This window comes from Diceros bicornis, chromosome X (genome assembly GCF_020826845.1).
Source record: "Diceros bicornis minor isolate mBicDic1 chromosome X, mDicBic1.mat.cur, whole genome shotgun sequence".
In the NCBI taxonomy this organism is placed as follows: Eukaryota; Metazoa; Chordata; class Mammalia; order Perissodactyla; family Rhinocerotidae; genus Diceros; species Diceros bicornis.
Window position 1 is genome coordinate 33048437 of NC_080781.1, and position 22350 is coordinate 33070786.

The following is a 22350-nucleotide window of genomic DNA, read 5'->3' on the forward strand; positions in this document are numbered from 1 at the left end:
GGGAAGATAGCTTAGAGTGACCATACATCCTATGTAGTGATCCTTCCTACCATATTGAGTTCATTTGTCACTCCTCAGGGCTCCCACAATGCCTTGTGCCTGCATATCTCTTATCTCATTGCACTCTGACACTGCCTCCCCCATCTACCACAGTTAATTATAAGCTCCCTTAGTGCTGGACCTGTGGCTTTTTTCTTTTGTGCTACAGCATCCAGCATGGTGCCTGGCTTATCAAAACCATCAATGGCTTGATTGAATAAGTAACTCAGAGCCCACAGGTGCTTCTAGGAGCTGTAGTTTGCAGACTCCATCCCAGACATCACTGCATAGGTTACAGAATGCTGGGCTTGGAGCTGGGCGACAATAACTAACTCACCAGCACAATGAATTATACACACTCTGAATTGTTAAAAACAGTCAAGCACTGGACTGAGCCCTGCTGGAACTCAAAACCAGAATCTGACGATTCTCAGTCTTCAAGAAATATAACACCTAGTTGGAGAGGAAAGGTACACACCTGAAAAGTTAATATGTATAGAGGAATTTTAGTAAAATATAAGATGACTATATGAGCTCCTTGAAAGGCTTTCTAAAACATGACAAGGTGTTAATTAACTACAAGAGATATCATAAGGCAATAAACAATTGAGTAAATATTAAATAAGTGGCTTAGATAATCAATATTGGGAGGGCACAGGGGCCTTCGGAAAAGACATCAAATTGTAAATGGGATTTGATGAGGACCTTGATAAATGGATGGAGTCCAGGATAGCAAAAGGGGTAGAGGAGGGATTCCAGGTGGAGGAGACACATTGAGTAGAACTGTGGAAGTGGGGCCATATACAAGGTGGTTCTCAGAGGAGCATAGATTGACATTATATTAAGTGCTATGCTCACCAAAAATGTAATTTTCCAGTTAAATTGAAGCTTCTGACACCAATAAGACACTTTCTCAGGGGTCTTTGAAGCAGAGACAATTTGGCAGATTCTATTAAGATTGTCCCAGTACTTTTGGAATACATCTTCCCCACCCACCCCAGAAAACTCGAAAATGTAAAGTAAATGAACTGGTCTCTCCCAATGCCATCACAAAAAGAATATAGCTTTGGTTTTTTTATTAAAGTGCGTTTGGAAACTTCCATTTTTTGGGCATTTAGTAGCCTGGATTATAACTTGAATCTCGGTTCCTGAAAAGCTATTTTTGCTCAAGTTCCAAATAATTTAGTGAAATGGGAATGCAATCAGATTTCATCCCATGAGATACTCTATGTTCAAACTTCATTCCTATATGGAGAGATGTCATGGAAGATATAAAGATGGTTTCTACCACATGGGTTCAGCTACTCATTCCACAAGAATTGGTTGGATTCTAGTATGTGCCAGGCATCACTCTAGGCTCAGAGGACTTGGTAGGGAACAAGAGGGGCAGAGTTGCTGCTCTCATGGAGCTGCAATCTAATAAGTTGCTACCTCAGTTTGTCCCAGAGGATCATCCTAGCTCCTCTCTCTGAGCAAGGTGAGTTCAAGCTCCCTATTCTCAGCACCCTTGCAAACAGGCTCAGCCCAGGCAATACTTCTCTATTCTAAGGTGACAGTGGTGAGTTCCTAAAGTCAATGGTCTTTTTCTTAGATGGGACAGAGGCCTGGCTTACCAGCAAGTGGCACGGCCTTGGGAAAATATCATAACCTCCTCCACCACCACCCTTGACATCATAGTGCAGAGGCACTGGGAACTCCCCAGAACCTCTCAGCCCCAAGGCTTCTTTATTGAAGAGTTGTTTACTGTTGAAAACACTAGACATGGTATTCTTGAAATGATATTTTAAAAGGTTTTCTTTCTTGTCTTTTAAACATATTTATATTGATATATATGATTTCAGATTTCTTCTTAGCAAGTTCAGATCAGCAACCAGAGGAGAAATCATAACTCCAAAATGTGAAAGTGGGCGGAGCTACAGCTTGGACTTAGAGAGCCAAAATTTTCAGAGTTTAAAGTCAGCCCCTGGTTCAGACAGGTAAGACACATACAGATTGGGCAATGGGATAGCCTGAGAATAAGGTCGATCTATTTCCATCCAAACAATGCTTCTAAGTACCTGTAACGTATTACCCCTTGGAGAACTCGTAACACATGATGTGAAAAGCCAGGAGGGTATTTGTTAGTTGAACTGGGAAGCACTTACATTTCTGGAATTACAGCCGTTGAAATTATCTCTGTCACCTGCAGGGATGTGACTTTATGTTTTGGGACTCAGGGCTGCAGTTCAAATGGAGATGTACAGGGAAAACAAATTCTTTTCATTGATTTCTTGATCTTTTTCTGTTTAACCTTCTGAAAAAGAAACTTCTAAGTGTCATAAACATTCCTTGCAGCTTTTTAAAAATTATTAATAATTTCATCATTTGAATTGCCTTGGAGAATTTCCGTAAATTCCACTTCTTTCTAGTTCCACCTCCTCTAACTCGTTATCAGTGGGGCTAAGTGAGAATTTCCTAGGCACAGAGCTATCACCTTGTCAAAAAGAATAAAGAGAAATAGAAAGGAGAACCAAGAGCAGAGTCATTTGATATCAGGATTTTCTTTATCCTGTTGGGGCATACATCAAGGCTTATTTCCATGATTAGTGTATTATCAAAACCAGCGATGAGAAAAAAGATCTACCCTCATATTTCACTGGTTTCTCCAAATGTTAACTCCGTTTTGTTTGGTTGGAGCTGCAGTAATTCTGCAAAGCCAGATAGTAAAACTGGCAGACTTCCTTTTCTCTTTAGGTTCTGTAAACAGATTTGCATTCTCCCCTGTAATTCATTTTAGACTATGGAAAAGCAAATTCTCCTAGAAAGGACTTTGTTTTGGCTATTTGGTTTTTTTTTCATGGTGACTCTCCACACCTGTTTCTTTTTTCCCTATAGCATTCCTGCAAACTAGTGTCACTTTATGTAAAACTGCACAGAAAACAAATAAGGAAGCATAAAATAAATCATTTATCATCCACTATCAAAAGATCATCTCCATATTCAGTATTTTCCAAATTTTCAAGAATGCAGATATATTTCCTTTATGATAAAAAAATGTAAACCGTGGTTGCTTTTGTCCTTGGAATAGTCTCCTTTGACTTCCCTTGGGGTAGCCCCATGCTGTGTCCCACAAAAACTTTATATAAAAATCTCATTTTTGTTTTTGATTGTTGAACTCTTGACTCCCAGACATCAAAATTATTTGGAGACGATAAGAAACTAGCTTAGTGTTGCTATTTTTCCTCAGCCTGTTGGAGACTCCGTGGATGATTCATCTTGGCTTACACTTCAGGTTAGCATTTAAGAAGGACAGTATATATATAAAAAGAGGAAAGCTAGAGTTCTTTGTTAAAAAAACAAAAAGTCTCCTGACCCAACAAACAAAATTAGATTGTTCCATTTAAAATTATCTTACAGATACTCAGCAAGAATAAGGGGCATACTCTCCAATATCACAGTGCTTACACTGTTCTTCCAGAATCTGTCTGCCTGGGTTTATTCCTTGTGTCTTATATACTGCTGAGTATAAATAACCATAAAGCTGTAAAGCCATGTGGACATGTTTCACCAAATACTGGTGTATTGATCCAGGGATTTCTTGTTCTTGTTGTAAACTGGAAGGAGGTCCCTAAGTAGACTTGATCTTTTAAATTGTAAATACCTGAAATGGTTTACAGTTAATCAGAGTATAGTAGTCAGGGGTGCTTTGGCTTAAGCATGCCAAGAGCAATGTTTTCTCATTAAGAAAGAGCATAAAGATGTTTGGGAGATCGGTAGAGCAAAATGTCCTTTTCCTAGAACATGCATTTATCACAATGATGACTCATTAATGGGCTGCCACAATGAGATGAGTTACACTATCCCAAAATTATTCCTTAGAAAGTTGGGGCAGGAGGCGACTTTTCTTAACTCCCATCACCTAAAGATGTTAACTTCTGTTTGTTTGCTTGGAGCTGCCGTAGTTCTGCAAAGCAAAGTAGTAAAGCTGGCAGACTTTATTATTTCCTTAGGTTATGCAAGCAGAATTGCATTCTCCCCTGTAATTCGTTTTCGAATATGGAACAGCAAATTCCCCTAAAGATATTGTAAGATCTCAGTCTCTTTGGTTTATTACCTGATCCAGCTTAGCAATTAATTCCCTTTTCTCCTCCACAATGCATGTTTCTTCATGGTTCGTTGCTCTTTTCCTGGAGCAGCTGGGCTTGGGCATTCTTTTTTAAAATTCATGTCATATCAGAGTGGAAATGATGTTCTATCAGATGCCTGGTTGACTTCATTTCTTTTGAGTAGTTTCAAAGAAGGGGAAAACATGAAGGAATTGGGCAAAGCCCAGCAGCCTGTCAGTAGAGCATGGCAAATGGCTCTGCACTGGTGGCGAGGGACTTGACACATGAGGCAGAGGAGATTTTTAAAAAATAATGTAAATGTAGGGCCCACCCTGATTGCCTAGTGGTTAAGCTTCTGCACACTCCGCTTCGGCAGCCTGGCTTCAGTTTCCCGGCACGGAACCACTCCAGTCGTCTGTCAGTGGCCATGCTGTGGCAGCGGCTCACAAAAAAAAAAAAGAGGAAAATTGGCAACACATGTTAGCTCAGGGCAAATGTTCCCCAGCAAAAATAAAAATAATAATAATGTAAATGTAAACCATAGTTAATAAACAGAATGCTCTTCAAGGCAGTGATTCCTTTTATTCTGTGACAGGTTGTTGATTTGGTGTTATTTGTGAGATGTCTATCTTAAGTCATGCTCTCCTAGAAATGAACCCTCATGCAAGTATTCATAAGTGAGTGATTTATTAATGAAATGATTTCAGGAGAAACCAGAAAGGGAGTAGGAGAAGCAGAATTGAAGAAGCTAAGTGATGGTTCTATCTCAGGTGAGGTCTGAGTTTGAGGACTCATCTTGATCCTGCACGGAACTCTAGAGCATAAATTATACTCTGAGGAAAATTATATTTTCTGTTTTGAGGAGCTGGACCATTACACTCCTATACCAATCAGTCATTGACTATGGATTCCCTTGAATAGGGTTTCCAAATTTAACAAATAGAGATACAGGATGCCCAGGTAAATTTGAATTTCAGATAAACAATTTTTTAAAAAAAAATGTGTCCCATGAAATATTATTTTCATTTCTAAACTGTATAAATCTTAGTATTTTTTTATACTAAAAATTATTCATTGTTTATCTGAAATTCAAATTTAACTGGGAGTTCTGTATTTTATCTGGCAACTCTGCTATGGGGGCTGGGGCATTTCTAGGCCTCTAGGTCCAGTGCTAAGGGGCAAATCGCTGAAGGTCACAGCTACAAACCATTAGCAGAAAAGCACTCGGAAGCTAGCCATGGGCACACAGAGCTGGTATAAGGGATCCAAGGGGATCTGGGTAGGATATCAACAATGTCCCCTAAAAAACATAAAGGAAAAGTTGAACTTAAAATTCACTCTGTTAGGTAAAAATGGATAAAGGATGATGCTGTGTTTCTCAGAAGCATTTCTATCATGATATTGGAGGATATGGCAAGCATTTTACCATGGGACATTGTAGGTTCTCATAACCAACTGGTTTCTCATCCTTTCTCCCTCCCCCACCCCAAACACATACCGATTTTATCCGGTTATTCTCAATTGCTCTCTAGGAGGCCTGGGACTGACGGCCACAGTCTCTGTGAAGCTTCACAAGCTGCTTCGGTCGACTTTGATCCAAAGGCAGACTACACTACTTTTTTGGAAAAATTAGTTATGAGTTTATGAAACCCATTCCATAATTATATGATACATCCTTTTTTTCATCAGAAGTAAAGTTATTTTCCTGTCCTGAATGTAATTTTCATTAACATCTTTGCAATTAAGATGTCAATTAAGCCATATCCTCTTACTAGTAATTTGAATATAGCAAGGTGGGAGTGTTCTAGCTCTGAGTCAGGACCACATCCACAAAGTCAATACTGGTTTGTTTTGTGTATTAAATAAAACGCTATATAGCAAGTTGCTAACGCACTTAGCAAAATCCTTTCCTTACCAGGCTTTAAAAATTGTTCAAATTTATAACACATCTCTCAAAGTATGTAAATTTTTTTCATAATATTACGTGTGATAGTTTTGTGACTCAAAAGGATGAAGGGCATAAAGAATGTCCTCTAAAGGAAAATTACTTTCACTTCTTTCCTGTGCCTTTGCTTCATTTGTCCAGTGCTAATTCTTCTTTCTTCCTATTTTAACCTACTTTGGGTGAGCTCAGCCTTACTTAGTGGCAGCAACGGGTGGACAATCAAAGCCACAAGCTGTCACAAATGCTAACAGCCTAAAGTGATTCACAAAACCATGATGTCCTGAGAAGAGTGAATCTTACTTCCATTAAGTGATGGACATGTGATAGAACAGGTGGGGAAACGTGGATTCACAAAAGTATTTAATTTACTTGAACTGTGACCATATCCGTGGGAGTTACATGAGATCTGGAGTTGCCAAATAATTCTTCAGCTAGAAACTTCTATTTATAACTCAAAATCATCCCTTTTTAAATTCATTATTTGCCCACCTTACATACCTGTCTTGATTTGGGTTCCCCCAGAAGCAAACCCTGAAACAAGGATTTGAGAGCAAGTAATTTATTTAGGATATGGTCTTGGAAAACACGGGGGAGTGGGGAAGTAAGCCAGGGAAGGGAAGGAAGCCAAAAAGAGTATGTCATTAAGCCAGTTACCACTGTGGGCAACTAGAGCTCAATTTCAGTGGAAAACTGTGGGAAAGAGTGTAGAACACACCTCACAGTTATCCAGTCAAACGATTAGGAATCGGAGGTATTTATAAATCAGCTCTCTATTCATCATTGTTGAGGGCTAAATCTAGGGCACTAGCTCTCTGGCACTTCTGACTTGTTCTGTGCACAGGAGCTCCACGCTCTTGTGATCTGAAAAAGTCCTCAGGCGTCGAGTTGTGGGTGTTCCCAGTAAACAGGATTCTGTGGGTAGAGATTACTGCTGAGGGGAAATGGATGGAGGCACTGAGGGAAATGGATGTCTGCTACAACATACCTCCCAAACTGCTCTCAGACCTCCTCCAAAGGTGACGTTTGTCAGACCACCATTTGCTTAGCCCCAGATTTACGTTTACTTTATATATATGTGACTTCCCTTATTGTAATGTCAATAATGTGAGGAGGTATGGAGACTCAGTAGTTCAGCCAGACCCTTGACACTATACTTTGGTTGAACTACAACTGGGTCCTTGATTTGACTTATTCTTGTGGTCAAATAATTGTAAGCCCAAAGCCGCCTCCTTGCTATCTTATTTCTTTCTCCAATTGTTTCCCAAAGATTCACTGCCTTAGCATGTTCTATTTCTATGAACTAAATTTAACACATTTCCCTCTTCTAATATAATAAATTTCTCTTTTACTAACTGTTATTTAAGATGTATTATGTGATGTGTTAAATTCTCAGGTTAGCTAAGATACAATAATGGCCTCTCCTCTTCTGCAAATCATTGAGGAGGAGCAATATATGACTTGCTCACCTATGCATTTTATTTATACAAATAATTTCAACACACACTTCTGCCAAAATTATTGACCTAGTACTATATGCCAAGTGGTAAATGTGGAAGTTCTTAGACAAGGATACTGTTCCACCCTTTCATGAACTTCCAATTTGGCAGAGAAGTTTGGGATAACTGCACAAATAATTTCAAGACAATATGGTTTCATGATAAAAAGATGTTCTGTGTGCTATGGGAAAGCCAAAGATGGGCATTTATCTTTCCAGAGGATTCAGGGAAGCTTCATGGAGATGACCCCTAAACAATTTTAAGGGTTGAGGAGGACTTGACCAAGTGAAGAAAGGTAAGAAGAACATTCTAGACAGAGGAAATAGGAAGTGCAAAGTAAAAGAGGCATAAAGCAATCTTGTGTGTGCTGGAAAACAAACAGAAATTTTAGAGTGTAAAAATTGAAGTGTGGTGTACAAGAGATGAGATGGAGAGCTAAGTTTGACCAGGATGTGGATGGTTTTGGATACCTTGATAACTTTTTTCTTATAAGCAACATAGCATCCTAGGTAGAACAAGAGTTTAGCAAATCTGAACTACTAAGTACAGAGTAAGTTCTTGTTCCATCTAGTTACTGAAAGCTAAGTTCTGCTAAATACTTGCTTTCTTTGGTGTCTATAGGGGAAGGCAATTGGTTTTTATCTTGCTCCTGACTTCTAATCCACTCAAGGTTTTTCATGGCTGCTGACCTCTCTCCTCCGACTGGCTTCTAGCCATTATTTAGAAACAACATGGGATCAGGATTTTATTGTGATATTAAAAGACCAAAATATTATTATACTGAGAGTTCTACTTGTTTTTAACTTCTTTTTCTTAATACCCAGTCATAGTCCTTCCCTCATGGTGACTGTCTCCTCCATTTGAGAGAGTCTTTTTAAAGGAAACAGATCCTTTAAGGAAACTGTAAATGTTTTTAAACCACTACCAAATCAACTTTTGCTTTAGTAAATCAAATTATAAAGGTTCTGTCAATTTAAAAAGCAAGTTTGTCTATTTTACCGTCAAAATGAGTTTATTCAGGAATAGCCAAAAGAATTGCAATTAGGGTGTGCATGCTATGGCAAACCATAGGCAAATCCAGCAAGCAAAGGAGGGGAGTTGCTTTTATAGAGAAAAAGGGAGAGTAGGGAGAGGCTGTTCTAAATGGAAGTCCACAGTTCAAGGCAGCAACAGCTTCTCATTGGCTGAGGTGTGGCATTTCTCATTGGCTGGGCTGTGGCCAGGTAGGGAGAGAAATCTTCCTTCAGTAGTAAAGTCGTTTTACTTCCTGTCGAAGATGCAAGTGTCTGTCTCTTGGTGTTTGGTGTAATTGGCAATGTGTGTTAGTGTATGAGAGCTCCACCTACAGGCCTTCCCAGCTCCCATTTCGTTAAGATTTCTTTTATTAATGTCCACAGTTCTTTATATAATTAACACTAAGATTCATTGAACAAAATTTCATTGAGCACCCACCACAATGTGTTATCTTTGACCTTTCTGCAAAAAGGAAAAGGTAGGAAAATATGTGTAATTAAGCCACAGATATCCAGAGGCTTCAGAGGAAACTGCAGCTAGAGAAGCTGCCTGATGAATTTCTGCTGCGGCTTCATTTCTTTGCCTCCATAATTTTGCATTCAATAGCTCCTATGATGGTTCACCTGTGCCTAAGTATAACACACACATAGATACACACACGTGTACACACATGCACCCAATACCTGAAATTCATTCCTTTGGGATGTGTTGACCTACCAAAAGAGTTTGGTTTTTAAATGAAGACACCCATATCTGTGTGTTTGTGTGCCTGAGTGAATGGGAACACCCACAAGGATCAACAAACTTTTTCTACAAAGGTATAGATAGTCAATATATTTGGCTTTGTGGGCCATATGGTCTCTGTCTCAACTACTCATCTCTGCTGTTGGAGCATGAAAGCAACTGTAGACAATACATAAATGAATGGGCATGCCTGCATTACAACAAAACTTTATTTGGGGGCACTGAAATTTGAATTTCATGTAATTTTCACATCACAAAATATTCTGTTGATTTTTTTCAACCACTTAAAATGTAAAAACCGCTTTCAGTTCATGGGCTATACAAAAACAGGTGGTGGGCCCAATTCAATCCACGGGCCATAGTTTGCTGAACCCTGGTGCAGCACATTCACTCACTAACATAGAAAATAAACTTCCATTTATCACACTCTGACCCATGAGGACAGCTCAGCTCTCTTGATGTGAGCATGTGCTGAATAAAGAAAATAGTGGTACGAGAGGAGGGAACAATGCAAGTGGAGAGATTTCTGAGATCCATGAATTTAAACTAATCCATAGTTTAGTCTTGGCTACCTGGTGTGGGGGGGTAAAACATGTTGATGCCTAGATCCCACAGCCAGAGAGTCTGATGTGATTAGTCTCAGGTGTGGCCTGGGCATGGGGATTTTTAAAAGCTCCCCTGGTGTTTCTGATGTGCAGCCACAGGTGAGGGCCACCCATCTCACATAAGACCGTTGACCAAAACATAGCATTTGGGGATCACCAAAGACTGGAAGGTTGAGCTATATTCAACTTTTTTTCCTTTTGTTTCTCATTTTTATTATCTCTCTCCCATTTAACAGGCTTGCTTCACTTTCTAACTACAGCCTCTCCCTTTCCTATCTTTCTTATATGTTCATTTCAGCTCTGAAATAACTACAAGAAGTTAGGAAAGCTCATAACTGCAGAAAGAATATCATACAGTCTCCGTGTTATACTATGCACTAGTCTCATTGTCCCAGTGAGTGTTAGTATCTCTCAGGTTAATGCTGCCTTTTGGTTGATCTTCCTTAGAAGAGCACTCATTTAAGCACGCAGGCGCAGGCACAGACACAACATTGTCAGCTCACTCTGGGAAGATTGGATCCTGGGAAATTCTTTCCGGACCACGGTTCCTGGGAGAACATTATGTAAACCAGAAAGGCAACTCGTTAAATTGTAGTCTCTGTCTCCTATCCTCGGACCCTTTATCTAGAAATGGATATATCTAGGAAGCCATTGTCAAGGTTTTGGGCCAGCATAAAATTAGAGATTATAAAATGGTAGGCTTTTAAAGTATATTTCATAAGCTAAAGTAAATGAGACTCTTTCCTACTCTAGGAAATATGTCTTTCAAGTAACCCAGAATATCCAAGCTCCCCAGACAGTGTCATATCCTCAAACTTTGGGCCCTATTAGAACAAGATAAGTGTATCTCTTTCTTGTCAGTTTCCCCTTGAGAAAATTTTAGCTTGAAGTTTTGTTGGCACTGATTTCTAATACTTCTAATTTAAATATCAATAACAGGATATCTAAATCAAAAATACCTCTTTCTGAATTGAACTTTAAACTTCTCTAATTTAGACTTGAGGGAACTTTTATCCTTTTCCTATTAAGTGGCAAAGATTCATGTATTTTATGTCATATTTTACATAACATCTAAAGGAGTTGGTACCCAAATATTTATGATATTCTGCCCCATTAGACTAAATCTTTTTTTGTCTAATCAACTGAAACAACCAACTGAGAGGAAAATATTTTTGAGAAACCCACAGTAAATGTCAGGGACAAATGTGAAAGCATATGTCATTTTTGAGATAATGCTTCTGGCAACAATAATTTCCAGTAGCTGATTTACAATCACAAGAACTTTTTCCGTATTGCAGGATAGACTCTTGAATGTCATCACCACAGTTCATCAGCTTCTGCTGGAGCTTCTACATAAACAGGACTTTTGGTTCTAGCAAGGCTAGTCCATGATGGGGACTTTTTGAAAACCACTTGGGTTGAGGGGGGACCTTCAGCACAGACACAAGCAGAAATACCCACATGAATCCCTTTGGATCATAACTTCTTGGCTCACTTCTGCAAGATTCACTCCTGGCCTGCCTTTCTTTAAGGAGATTTAACATAAAACAGTAGAGAGAGAGATTTTTTTTTTAATTTTAATTTTTTTTTGAGGAAGATTGGCCCTGAGCTAACATCTGTTGCCAATCTTCCTCCTTTTTTCCTTTTTCTCCCCAAAGCCCCAGTATATAGTTGTATGTCATAGTTGTACATCCTTCTAGTTGCTGTATGTGGGACGCCGTCTCAGCATGGCTTGATGAGCAGTGCATAGGTCCACGCCCAGGATCCGAACCAGTGAACCCCTGGCCACCAAAGCAGAGTGTGCGAACTTAACCACTACACCACTGGGCTGTAGTAATATTGTTATGTGGTAATCTTGTTATAAGAGTAGAGAATCTGTGGTTCCAGCGCAGCATCACCGGGTAGGTCTCTAAGCCCCTTCTAAGTTAAACTTCAGAGATGAGCAGAATCACTTGGAAAGGCATGAATAGAGTTAACTGTCGTTAAATGTAGAAGGGTAGCAATTGAGGCAGGAGGGCTCAGGAAAATCGCCAAGGAACTTAGAATTTCAAATTGTGTCAATCTATTTAATCACAAAATTTTATTCTCTTCTTGTCAGAATCAAAAAACACGGTCAGAGACTCCTCCTGAGCAGAGTTCATAGTACTATAATTTATTCAGAGTGCTATCTCTAGAAAGAAGCCAGAGACTGTTTCTGTGTAGTATCAAAGGAATGCCACCCAGAAAATTTTCATAGTTCTCTTAATCAAATTCCAAGAAACTAACTCCTAGCTCTCTGATCCTTTGATTATCTTCTTCTTGATAGCTCATTGTCTCAATGTGGAATCTGCCTGGTGAAATGATCTTGGTGAAATGATGAGTAAGTAGTATGAGAAACTAGCATGAGCACAGGCTTTGGGTAGGCAGAAAATTCTGTTTTTATCCTGGCTTTGTCACGTACTAACTGTGTGACAGTGTGGTGGTGGTGGTGGTGTGTGTACACATACACATGCGTGTGTGCATGTATGGAATAATTATTTAACCTCTCCAAGACTCAGTCTTCATCTTTAAAATATGAATGTTAATACATTTTTTTCAGGGATGTTGGGGAATGGAAAGTGTCTAACACCTAGAAAATACTCAGTAAATGCAGCTGCTATTTGCATAATTATTGAGGATGGTGACAACTGGTAGTATCAGGGCATATTTGATTTTGGTGGCTTCTCTGGTACACAGCCTTGAAAAAACTTATGAGCTGTGGTTGATATCTTCAGTGGTCATTGCTGATTCTTTCTTCTGCCAAATTTATCTTCTGGTAATGACATGTACAGTCACACATTTTTTTTAAAAAAATCTTCCTCTTTTCCTTTAAGTCTCTCCTCTGATTGGCTCAATTGTAAGCCCTAATCACCATTAACTATCACTGCTGTGCTTTAACAATAAGATGTTTATTATTATAGGTGTACTTATAACTTATTAAAATAGTAACTGAAAAAGTGAAATTCATAAGGGCTTTTGTTTTACCACTTAGCATATTTTGTGCTTACTGAGGGTAAAGAATAAAATAAGAATGACCACTTCTCTTAAACTCTAATTCGTCAAAACGTATATTTACTTAATAAGAAAATTATGATCACCTCAAGGGCAGGAACTATTTTTTTTTTTTTTTTTTTTTGTGAGGAGATCAGCCCTGAGCTAACATCCGCCAATCCTCCTCTTTTTTTTGCTTGAGGAAGACGGCCCTGGGCTAACATCCGTACCCATCTTCCTCCACTTTATATGGGATGCCGCCACAGCATGGCTTACCAAGCAGTGCGTCGGTGCGCGCCCGGGATCCGAACCAGCGAATCCCGGGCCGCCACAGCGGAGCGCGCGCACTTAACCGCTTGCGCCACCGGGCCGGCCCCAGGGCAGGAACTATTTTTTGATTAATTATTATCAAATAGAATTGAATCAGTTTTAGTAAACATGCAAGTAAGTCTAATGCGTTTACCCTAATTTCATTATTTTTATACCACATTTATTAAATGTGCACCATTAGGCACTAAAACAACACAGATAAAAAATATATAATTTCCAATCTTTGATTAAATATGTACTGAGTGCCTCCTTTGCACCAAGACATTATGAAGGTGCTGGAGATATCATAGTAAATATATCCTGGACTCTGACAGTAAGGAGCTCACGGTTGAAAAAGACACTAAGGCCCACATATGTGAATCAATTATGGAACCAAATAAGACATTGTGTAGTCAAGTTCTACATGGTTTGGCAAAGACTGTAAGTCAACAGGAATTAAGTAGAGCAGAGGTTGACATGGCCTGTGATTGACAGGAACGACCTGATGGGGGAGGCTGGACTTCATCTGGGTTTTGAAGGATAAGAAAGATTTGCATAGACAGAGAGTGGCAAACAAGGCATATCAGGTGGGGAGAACATGAGCAAAAGCCTTAGAGGTGGAAGCATGAGCATGACAAGTTGAGAGAATAGTAAGGAACCTGGACTGGCTGGGAGAACGCTGGTGAGTAGTGGGAAATAAAGTTGGAAAGGTAGAGTGAAGCTCAATTACAAAGACCCTAGAGTCAGACAAATGGGGTTGAACCTAGTGAGCCCCTGATGGTCTTTGAGGAGGAGGGCGACATGATAGTTGCAGGCCAGTTCCAGTGTGGCTCTGGTGTACTTCATGTGGTTCACGTGGCGTCATTTTCTTGTAAGCTTTTCCCTGATAGGTCTTTGGTTGCTGCTCTTCTTCCGTGTTAAAGTCAGAATATTCTTTCTCATTTAGGGGAAGCACTGGTTCGTCAGATCTCAATGACCAGGAAGCTGGTGCTGCGATCCCAAAGAGCAGCTGGAACAATGGTATGACCCCAGTCGCTCAGAGATCACCAGCCCCAAGCACACGCAGCACGACCTCAGTCAGCAGTAGAGTAAGTACACAAACGTGAAGGGACACCCAGCTTCTGGGACTCGACCTCACCACTATGGCATGGCTGGGTTGCAGCTCTCTGTCTCAGAGCATGTTTTTTACGCTGTTTTATGGTAGAAGTTTCTTTGTCAGGACTGAACCCCCTGCGTCCTTAGCTCTTGGCAGAAAGCCTAAAATGAGAAGGAAAATAAGGAGCAGGTTCAAAGGTGGCATTTGATGATGGGGGTTTAAATGGCTATATGGATTAAACAAAATATAAATAATTTTCCGAAGTCTTCAATTTTGATCCTCTATGGTACTTCTCATGATATTCATAAGTTAACTGCACTGAAATTTTTCCAAACTGATTTAAATTAGGAAAAGTAGAATCTTGAAATCTTTTTATAGTTTTATTTTCTATACATCTGTTAAAATAAGGGGTCAACACATAATGAAGACTTAAATTACATAACATATATGTGTGTATATGGAAGCTGTTCTTTTGAATGAGTGAGCCACTAGTGGATTTTTTGATTAAGCAGGAAACTCCATACACATAACTGACATCTGTATTTATGAAATCTTTATATACGAACTACAATTATTTGATTCATCCAATATTTAATAAGGGCCTACTATATGCCAGGCCCTGGTCAAGCAAAGACTTGAAGGAAGTGAAAGAATTAGCCATGCAGGAGTCTGGGACAAGGTGTTCCTCTAGGCAGGGATAGCACTGATATTCAGCAGGTAGAAATAGGGAAGGCTGTTCCAATTACTTATGGCTGGGCTTTATATTGAACGGTCAGTACCCTGGCTCAACCAGTGTCTAAAATATCTTTAATGCCCCTGGAGGAACAGCCAGTGCAAAGACCCTGAGGTGGGAGCAGGCCTCGTATGTTCAAGGAAGAGCAAGGAGGCCAGTGTGGCTGTTGTGAGTGAATGAAGGGGAGAGTACTAGGAAATGAGTTCAGAGAGATAATAGGGCCAGATAGGGCCTTGTAGACCACTGTATGCACTTTGGCATTTACTCTGAATAAGATGGGGGCAGCTGGAGGGTTTTGAGCAGAGGAGTGACATGATTTGGCTTCTGTTTATGCACGATCTGGGGGCTATGCAGAGAAGCAGCTGTAGGGGAGCAAAAGTGGAAGCCAGGAGGCCAGTTAGGAGGCCATTACATTACGAAGACTGGGCTTTGGAACAGGGAGCTAGAAGTGGAGGTTGTGAGCCATCAGATTCTATAGACATTTTAAAGGAAGAGCCAAAAGGCATTCAGACAGCTTGAATAATAATAATAGATATATTTAAATATTTATAGTCTAAATTGTACTTGCTGATGAGATAAAAGGCATATTTAAAATTTCAGAAATATTTATACTGAGGTCAGCACGCAGTACTGTTCAATAGCCAGAAAATTGTATGGATAGTTGATGATTATGCTCACTTCTTTGGCAAACTAACAAGGAATGATATTGAAAATGCTATTTAACAACTGGTATGGCAGGGGCACTGAGCAATCAGAACAGACACTGGCACAAGGCTGGGGCAGCATCCTGGGGGCCCTTCCATGCATTAACCTGGATTATGGGTAAAACTAGGGTGTGGAGGAGTGGGGAGCATAGGGAAGGCGGAGTGGACTGGGAGTAGTGCTATTTACCAACTGATACAGAAGTATTTAAAAAATTTTAACAGCTAGTACAGCTGTACCAGTGGGTAGCAGCAGACTCGCAGTTCAATAACCAGTAAGTTAGTCAAGTTTGTTCTTAAAACGAGGATTATTGGGGCCGGCCTGGTGGCGCAGTGGTTAAGTTCGCATGTTCCGCTTCTGCGGCCCAGGGTTAGCTGGTTCGGATCCTGGCCATGGACCTGCTCACCGCTCATCAAGCCATGCTGAGGTGGCGTCCCACGTAGAAGAAATAGAAGGACCTACAACTAGGACGTACAACTATGTATTGGGGCTTTGGGGAGAAAAAGAAAAAGAGAAGATTGGCAGCAGATGTTATCTCAGGGCCAATCTTCCTAAAAAAAATTAAATTAAGTTAAATTTAAAAAAAAAATAAATAAAAGATCTGTGGTGGGGTCCCAAAGTTTGCACTTTAAAAAGAAAAAAAGCCAAGGATTGTCTTCCTAAGTACTATTGTTAGGGGAAAAATATCACCCTTGTCATGTGCTAATACCCTCAAAACTAACAGCCTCTTTGTGAGTATTTCTTTGTTAAACACCACCTAGATTTCCCCAACAGACATTCTGTGCAGTTGAATTGAGTATGTGTACATATATTTAGGCAGTGCCTATGTTGCTCTCACTCTTGCATTCTAGCTGATCTAGCTAGTCTTTTCTAAGAGAAACAGAAATATTTTCTGTTGAATAAACATAAGACAGCACAGTACTTTATGAAGCACACATGCTCTTTCATGATGAAGGGAAGAAGTATATAGAGTTAGATGATGATCAAAGTAACAACTTAATTTCTCCCATTTCTCAGCATCTCTTTGTTTCAATGTTTTTTTCTGCTTTAGCATGTGAGAAGTAAGTTTTTAAAATGGAAAACTCTTAGAACACGAAAGTCTCTAACCTGTCCTCTGCTATGATATAACTTGTTAATTTTAGGCGTCACATCCTTAATCTCCAGGGTATGTATCGCATGTTAATGACTGTACAATATTAATTGGCCCAGTAGTGCTCAATATTAATGATAATCCCAGGGTGCCAGTTGGAAATTTTGCTGTCAACGTAATTGCTACTAAGGAAGTTATTCTTGCTTCATTGGAGGACTCCATGTGTGAACAACTTTTTGAAGAGGTGTTGAAAACTGGCCTAAACTAATTTATCCATTTGACCTCTGTAACAGTCTTTTGATAAACCTTAGTAGTCTATGGCAATTAGAGGAGTTGGGAGTTATATTCCTCTTGCTGCAGGTAGTATGTGTTGAAGAATAATCAAAGACCAAAAACAGTCTGTATTGAAGCTGCATTGATTAGCATGCTAGGCAAATGAGAGCCATATCTCTCTGTCTGGAGTGAGGTTCATCCAAGTCTCACTTGATGTCTAAGATATGGGCTAAATATAGGGCAACAAAGAGGAAATTCTGTCCTTAGAACTTTGAAAGGTGCTTTTTGATTTTATGGAAGGGGGAATTGAAAAGTCTCTTTTAGATTTGATCATTATTACACTGTGGTGTTATTTGCATGGACGTTTAACCTCTGCCCAGTTCTCAAAAAGGTCCAAAACTAGTTTTTTAATGCTCAAGCAAACTTGGAGTGATACAATAGTCAAGTCCCTATGGGCACGGGCAAAGTTGGGGCAGAGTTATCCCTTATCATTTGTTATAATAAAAGAAAGTTTCAGACTGAATTCTGCCACATGCAAAAGCATTTATTAGCAAGCAGGCACACAAAAAATTCACCTATTCCTGTAAGCTGGGGAAGTCCCCATTCTTTATCCTTTTATGAACTTTGATAAGCACCTTGCATGAAAGTTTCATTCCAATAATGATGTAACCAACCGTGTTCTGATCATCCAGACTCCTAAATGGAAAATGTTGCGTGGTCTTCTGTTAAATAGGGGTGGAGGACATAAGGGGTGGTTGAGGAGAGGGGGTTTTGAGAGTGGGGACAAACTCAGGACCAGACAGAGTTCTAAGCCTGAGTACTATTTTGAGGGTATGAAGCTTGCCAGCTTCTTACACATAGTTCACGTAAGATTGAAAGTACCCGTATAATCTTTCTTGCTAACCATATGTTAGAACACTCACTAATTTTGTGAATGAAAAATTATTTCAAAATACCTTTTGTGCTAGTTAACAAACCTCTTGGTATAGATTTTAGAAAATAATTATTGATGATAAGTTTTAGAGTTATATGGATTCCTGATGAGGGTCCTCCAAATGTCACCTAGCTCCTCCTCAAGAGTAATACATATAAATGTGATTATACTGAAGTATATTTATATGGAAGGATTTTAAAGTAAATTATAGTCAGTATAATAGTTTTTTTCATTTTTACTTTGTGAGAAGGAACATGGTTTTGACAATTCCATGGATTTGGCTGCCGTTGAAAGCACCTCTGAGGATCTCACAAAGTATCATCACAGAAACACTTCTGGCACACCTTCCATAGCAGTGTCTGGGGCCTCCCTCTCCTCAGGTGAGTATTTACAACATGACTGCTCTGTTGTAAAAGATGACCAGATCAGATAGTTGACTGCCCTATGTGGCATTAAATGGATGTTTCATGCTTTAGAAAATAATTGCCCATTCTTTGATCCATGGTGGTACGCCTACTCTGTAAGAACTGCTTGAAGGTGGATCCATGTGATGCCTTGAGCCTCTTGTATTAATGCAAAATTCACTTATTAAGTGTATACACTTGCCAGTCATCACTGCCAAGTTTCAGAGCTATATCAAATGTCAATAAAGGAGTGTAGGAAATATAATTGGCTCATTTTATATGAAAGCTATTTCCTTGATTCCTGGAGTTCAAGGAAATGGTAGTTCAATTGATATGGTGCTCAGAAATTCCCTATATCTAGACATATTAACCATTACCTTGTTTAAATAAGGAGTTATTTGCAAGCAGCATTAAGGCAGTAGTAATAACCCCTTTCATTTGTATGGTACATTCAAATATATCATTTTACTTCCTCATCACAACAACCCTGTGAAGCGGGTATTATTTACGTTGCAGTTGTATTACCCATGAATAAGGAGACTTTTTAGAGAAATTTGTCATAATTATGAAGTTTATTTCCCATGTGTAGAATTAAAATCATGAAAAAATCCTCAACATGAAAAAGTTACCTGTTACCTAATGATGATATCTGCATAAAGCCTAAGGCTGGATTCTGTTTGCTGAGTTGGGGAGTCTCTCCTAGCCAGGTAGCTCCCAAAGGGTTTTCTAAATGTGTGTGCTTATTGTTGCCTTTGTTCAGGGATAGAAAATTGGTTCACCTGTTAAATAAAAAATTTGAAACTATCCTAGAAGCCAACCTCATAGAGTGTACTTCTACAGCTTCTACTCAACAGCTCCTGTTTATTGAGTATATACTCTGTTAGGCACTATGCTAAGCGCTTCTGTATTATTTCATTTACCATTTCAAACTTAAGCACGTTATTGCTCTCTTCAATCTTTCTCATTTATAAGCAACTATATCTATCTCAACAGGGCCTTAATGTAGAACTGTTCTGTGGAAATAAACTGTGTCTTGGTAAGCTGTCCACAGCATTACTGAGTTATGCATCGTCCTTTAACTTATATTTTAAAAAGCAAGATGTTCTTCTGATGACCAAATATTCTGGTGCCTAAAGAAATAGAACTTCCTCTCAATTTACCTGTAGCCACTCCCTTTTTGTGTGAAAGGAACTTGCTATATCATTTAATTGCATTTTATGTCAAATATGAAAATACAATGAATTCTCTAAATATTTAAATTAATAATGGTTAATGTTTTTTTTCTAAGCTTAAGGGCCCATTCTATGAGAGTTTTTCAAAGTCTATGAGCAAAACAGAAGCCTTAAACAGCTTCAAAATTAGTATTTTATAGTAGAGCACTTAACCTCCTATGATCAAAGGAGAAATGAACATAATGTTGATAATTCAGTCCAAGGAAATTTCAAAATATTATAAAAAATGGAAGTATGTTAGCATAAACAGCGTGAAATTACTAACTCTATTGCTTTCATGACATTCTCTATGCCCTATGCCTAGAAAGAATTGGAATGAAGATGAAATATTTGCACTGAAGAATGAAACCCTCTAACAAAATAAGCTGATTCACATCTTTTGTTTTCTCTTCCTTCCTCCAGACCGAAGTCGATCTGAGTTAGATTTGAGTGGATCATTTACAGAAGACTTAGAGGATACTGTAAGCATAAGAAGCAAGTCTGTACCTGGGGCTCTAGACAAAGACTTGGTAAGTTGGATGTTGAAGAGAGTCTAATGATCATGAAGAAAGGGCACGATCTTGTTCCAAACCTTTCTACTTCTAGGTGAAGATGAGTTGAAAGTAAAATGAGAATATACAATCATCTCTTCCTATTAGTCTTCACAACTAACATATAAAACAAAGAATGATTTAGAAAAGGTAACAGGTAATCAGGTTAATGAGTAAAGATTATCTCTAAGGAAACACCTGTTGGGAATTTCAATTCCTGGCTAACAGCACATCACTTAATCTAAACCTGGAAAACAAGGGATCCCAACATTTCCTAAACCAAATATTACTAGACTTGTCTGAATTAGATTCTTGTTAAGGTTCTTTCCAGTTCTAATATTCTGATTTCTATAATTGCTATTATAATGGAGAAAGAAATGTTCCTCTACCCTTCTAGGTTCTTCTGGCTGGTTCAAAAATTAAATTGACATGAGACAGAATAACAGGAGAAAATCAAACAAAGTTTAATAATGTGTATACATGGGAGAAACCCAGGAAAACTGAGTAACTCACCAAAATGGCCAAAAGCCACCACCTTAAATACCATCTTCAGCTAAAGACAAAAGAGGATGTTGAGGGTGGTGGTTTGGGACTTCAAAGGGAGGAAGGCAATTGCCATAGAGATGGAAAAGCAAATGTTTGGTAAACAAATGTTTGGCATGCCTTGCAGAGACAATGGGACATGGAGAGGACTTTGATCAAATGGGTCTTGCTAGGTTCCTCCCAGTCTACCACACCTAGTTCATGTTATACTATACTTACCTATGGTGACAGCTCCTTCCTGGAACAGGCCTTCTAACTTAAATTCTTTTAGGCAGTTGGGGCGAAGGTCAAAGTGTCTTCCTGAATCTTTTCTTAAAAATGATCAAGCCAAAGAGACACATTTTGGGGTGGCAAATTCTGATTCCCCACACTATAATGCAGTTTGAACTACTTGGAAAAAAGATATAACACAAATGTTATATGACATTAATACAATTTTTCCAAGGCAAGCCAGGAAACTTGGAGTTTTAAAACTCAATGTTATTTACTATAGTATAAAAAAACTGGGAAAGTATTTTAAAATCCACTGCAAAAAAGGTGGCAGTGGGGCCAGGCTGGTGTTGTAGTGGTTGAGTTCCTGCACTCCACTTTGGTGGCCTGGGTTCGCAGGTTCGGATCCCGGGTGTGGACCTACACTACTCTTCAAGCCATGCTGTGGTGGTGACCCACATACAAAATAGAGGAAGATTGGTGCAGATGTTACCTCAGGGCCAATCTTCCTCACCCCCCCCAAAAAAAGTGAGGGCAATGATATCAAATGGTTTCAAACCTTACTTGTGTTCAACCCTTTAAAGAAGAGGTAATTCCAATGTTGTTAAACTATTCCTGATCTTAGAAAAGTCTGAAAATCTTCACATTTATAGTATGAAGCCATTATAACCTTAACACTCAAACTTGATTTTAAAAATAGTTTAAAAAAGAAAACTAAAGTTAAACTAACTGATGAATATATATGCAAAACTTGAAATATAATATTAAGTAAAACCTAGCAGTGAATCAAAAAATATTGCAATAAGGATAAGTAAGTTTTATTCTAGGTATGAATGGAAGAATTAATCTATATAATAATATCTATTACATAATTAATATTTCAATATATTAAAGGAAAAAATGCAAAACTATGTTAATAGAGAACTATTGGCCAGATTTTACGGTCATATCTAATAAAAATACAAATTTAAAACTAACAGAAGCCATTAAAATATGATTTTAAAATACTAAATATCAAAAAACCCATGGTGTATGTCATTTTAAATGTTGAAGTGATAAAGCCATTTCCATTAAAATTAAGAACAAAACGGAGATTCTCACCATTACTATTATTAATCAACCTTGTTTTGAAGATTCTGGCAAATACAATAAGGCAAGAAAATAAAATGATCTTTATAAATTTTAAATATGATATATAATTATATATTTTTCTTCTAATATGCTTGAATACCAAAAAAAATCCTAGGTGATTTAGTAAGAAAATCTGCTAGAATTTGTAAGGGATTTGGGAAGACCAACAGCTCAGCTAATCTGAGTTTGTGGCCGTGTTTGGGGCAAGCAATAGGCTGATGAACAA

At 38.7% G+C, this 22350-nt stretch overlaps 1 protein-coding gene across 6 annotated transcripts in view; it reads left to right on the plus strand.

Moving 5' to 3' along the window:
• The window catches only part of SYTL5 (synaptotagmin like 5), a 230821-nt gene that overhangs the window by 152811 nt on the left and 55660 nt on the right, over nucleotides 1–22350 (plus strand). For 5 of the 6 annotated variants that reach the window (XM_058535634.1, XM_058535632.1, XM_058535636.1 and 2 more), the window contains 4 exons: nucleotides 1881–2015; nucleotides 14193–14334; nucleotides 18322–18454; nucleotides 20113–20219. In XM_058535634.1, coding sequence (XP_058391617.1) covers nucleotides 1881–2015; nucleotides 14193–14334; nucleotides 18322–18454; nucleotides 20113–20219 — 517 coding nt within the window. The remainder of the gene's footprint in view (nucleotides 1–1880; nucleotides 2016–14192; nucleotides 14335–18321; nucleotides 18455–20112; nucleotides 20220–22350) is intronic. The other variant, XM_058535635.1, reaches the window with a different exon arrangement.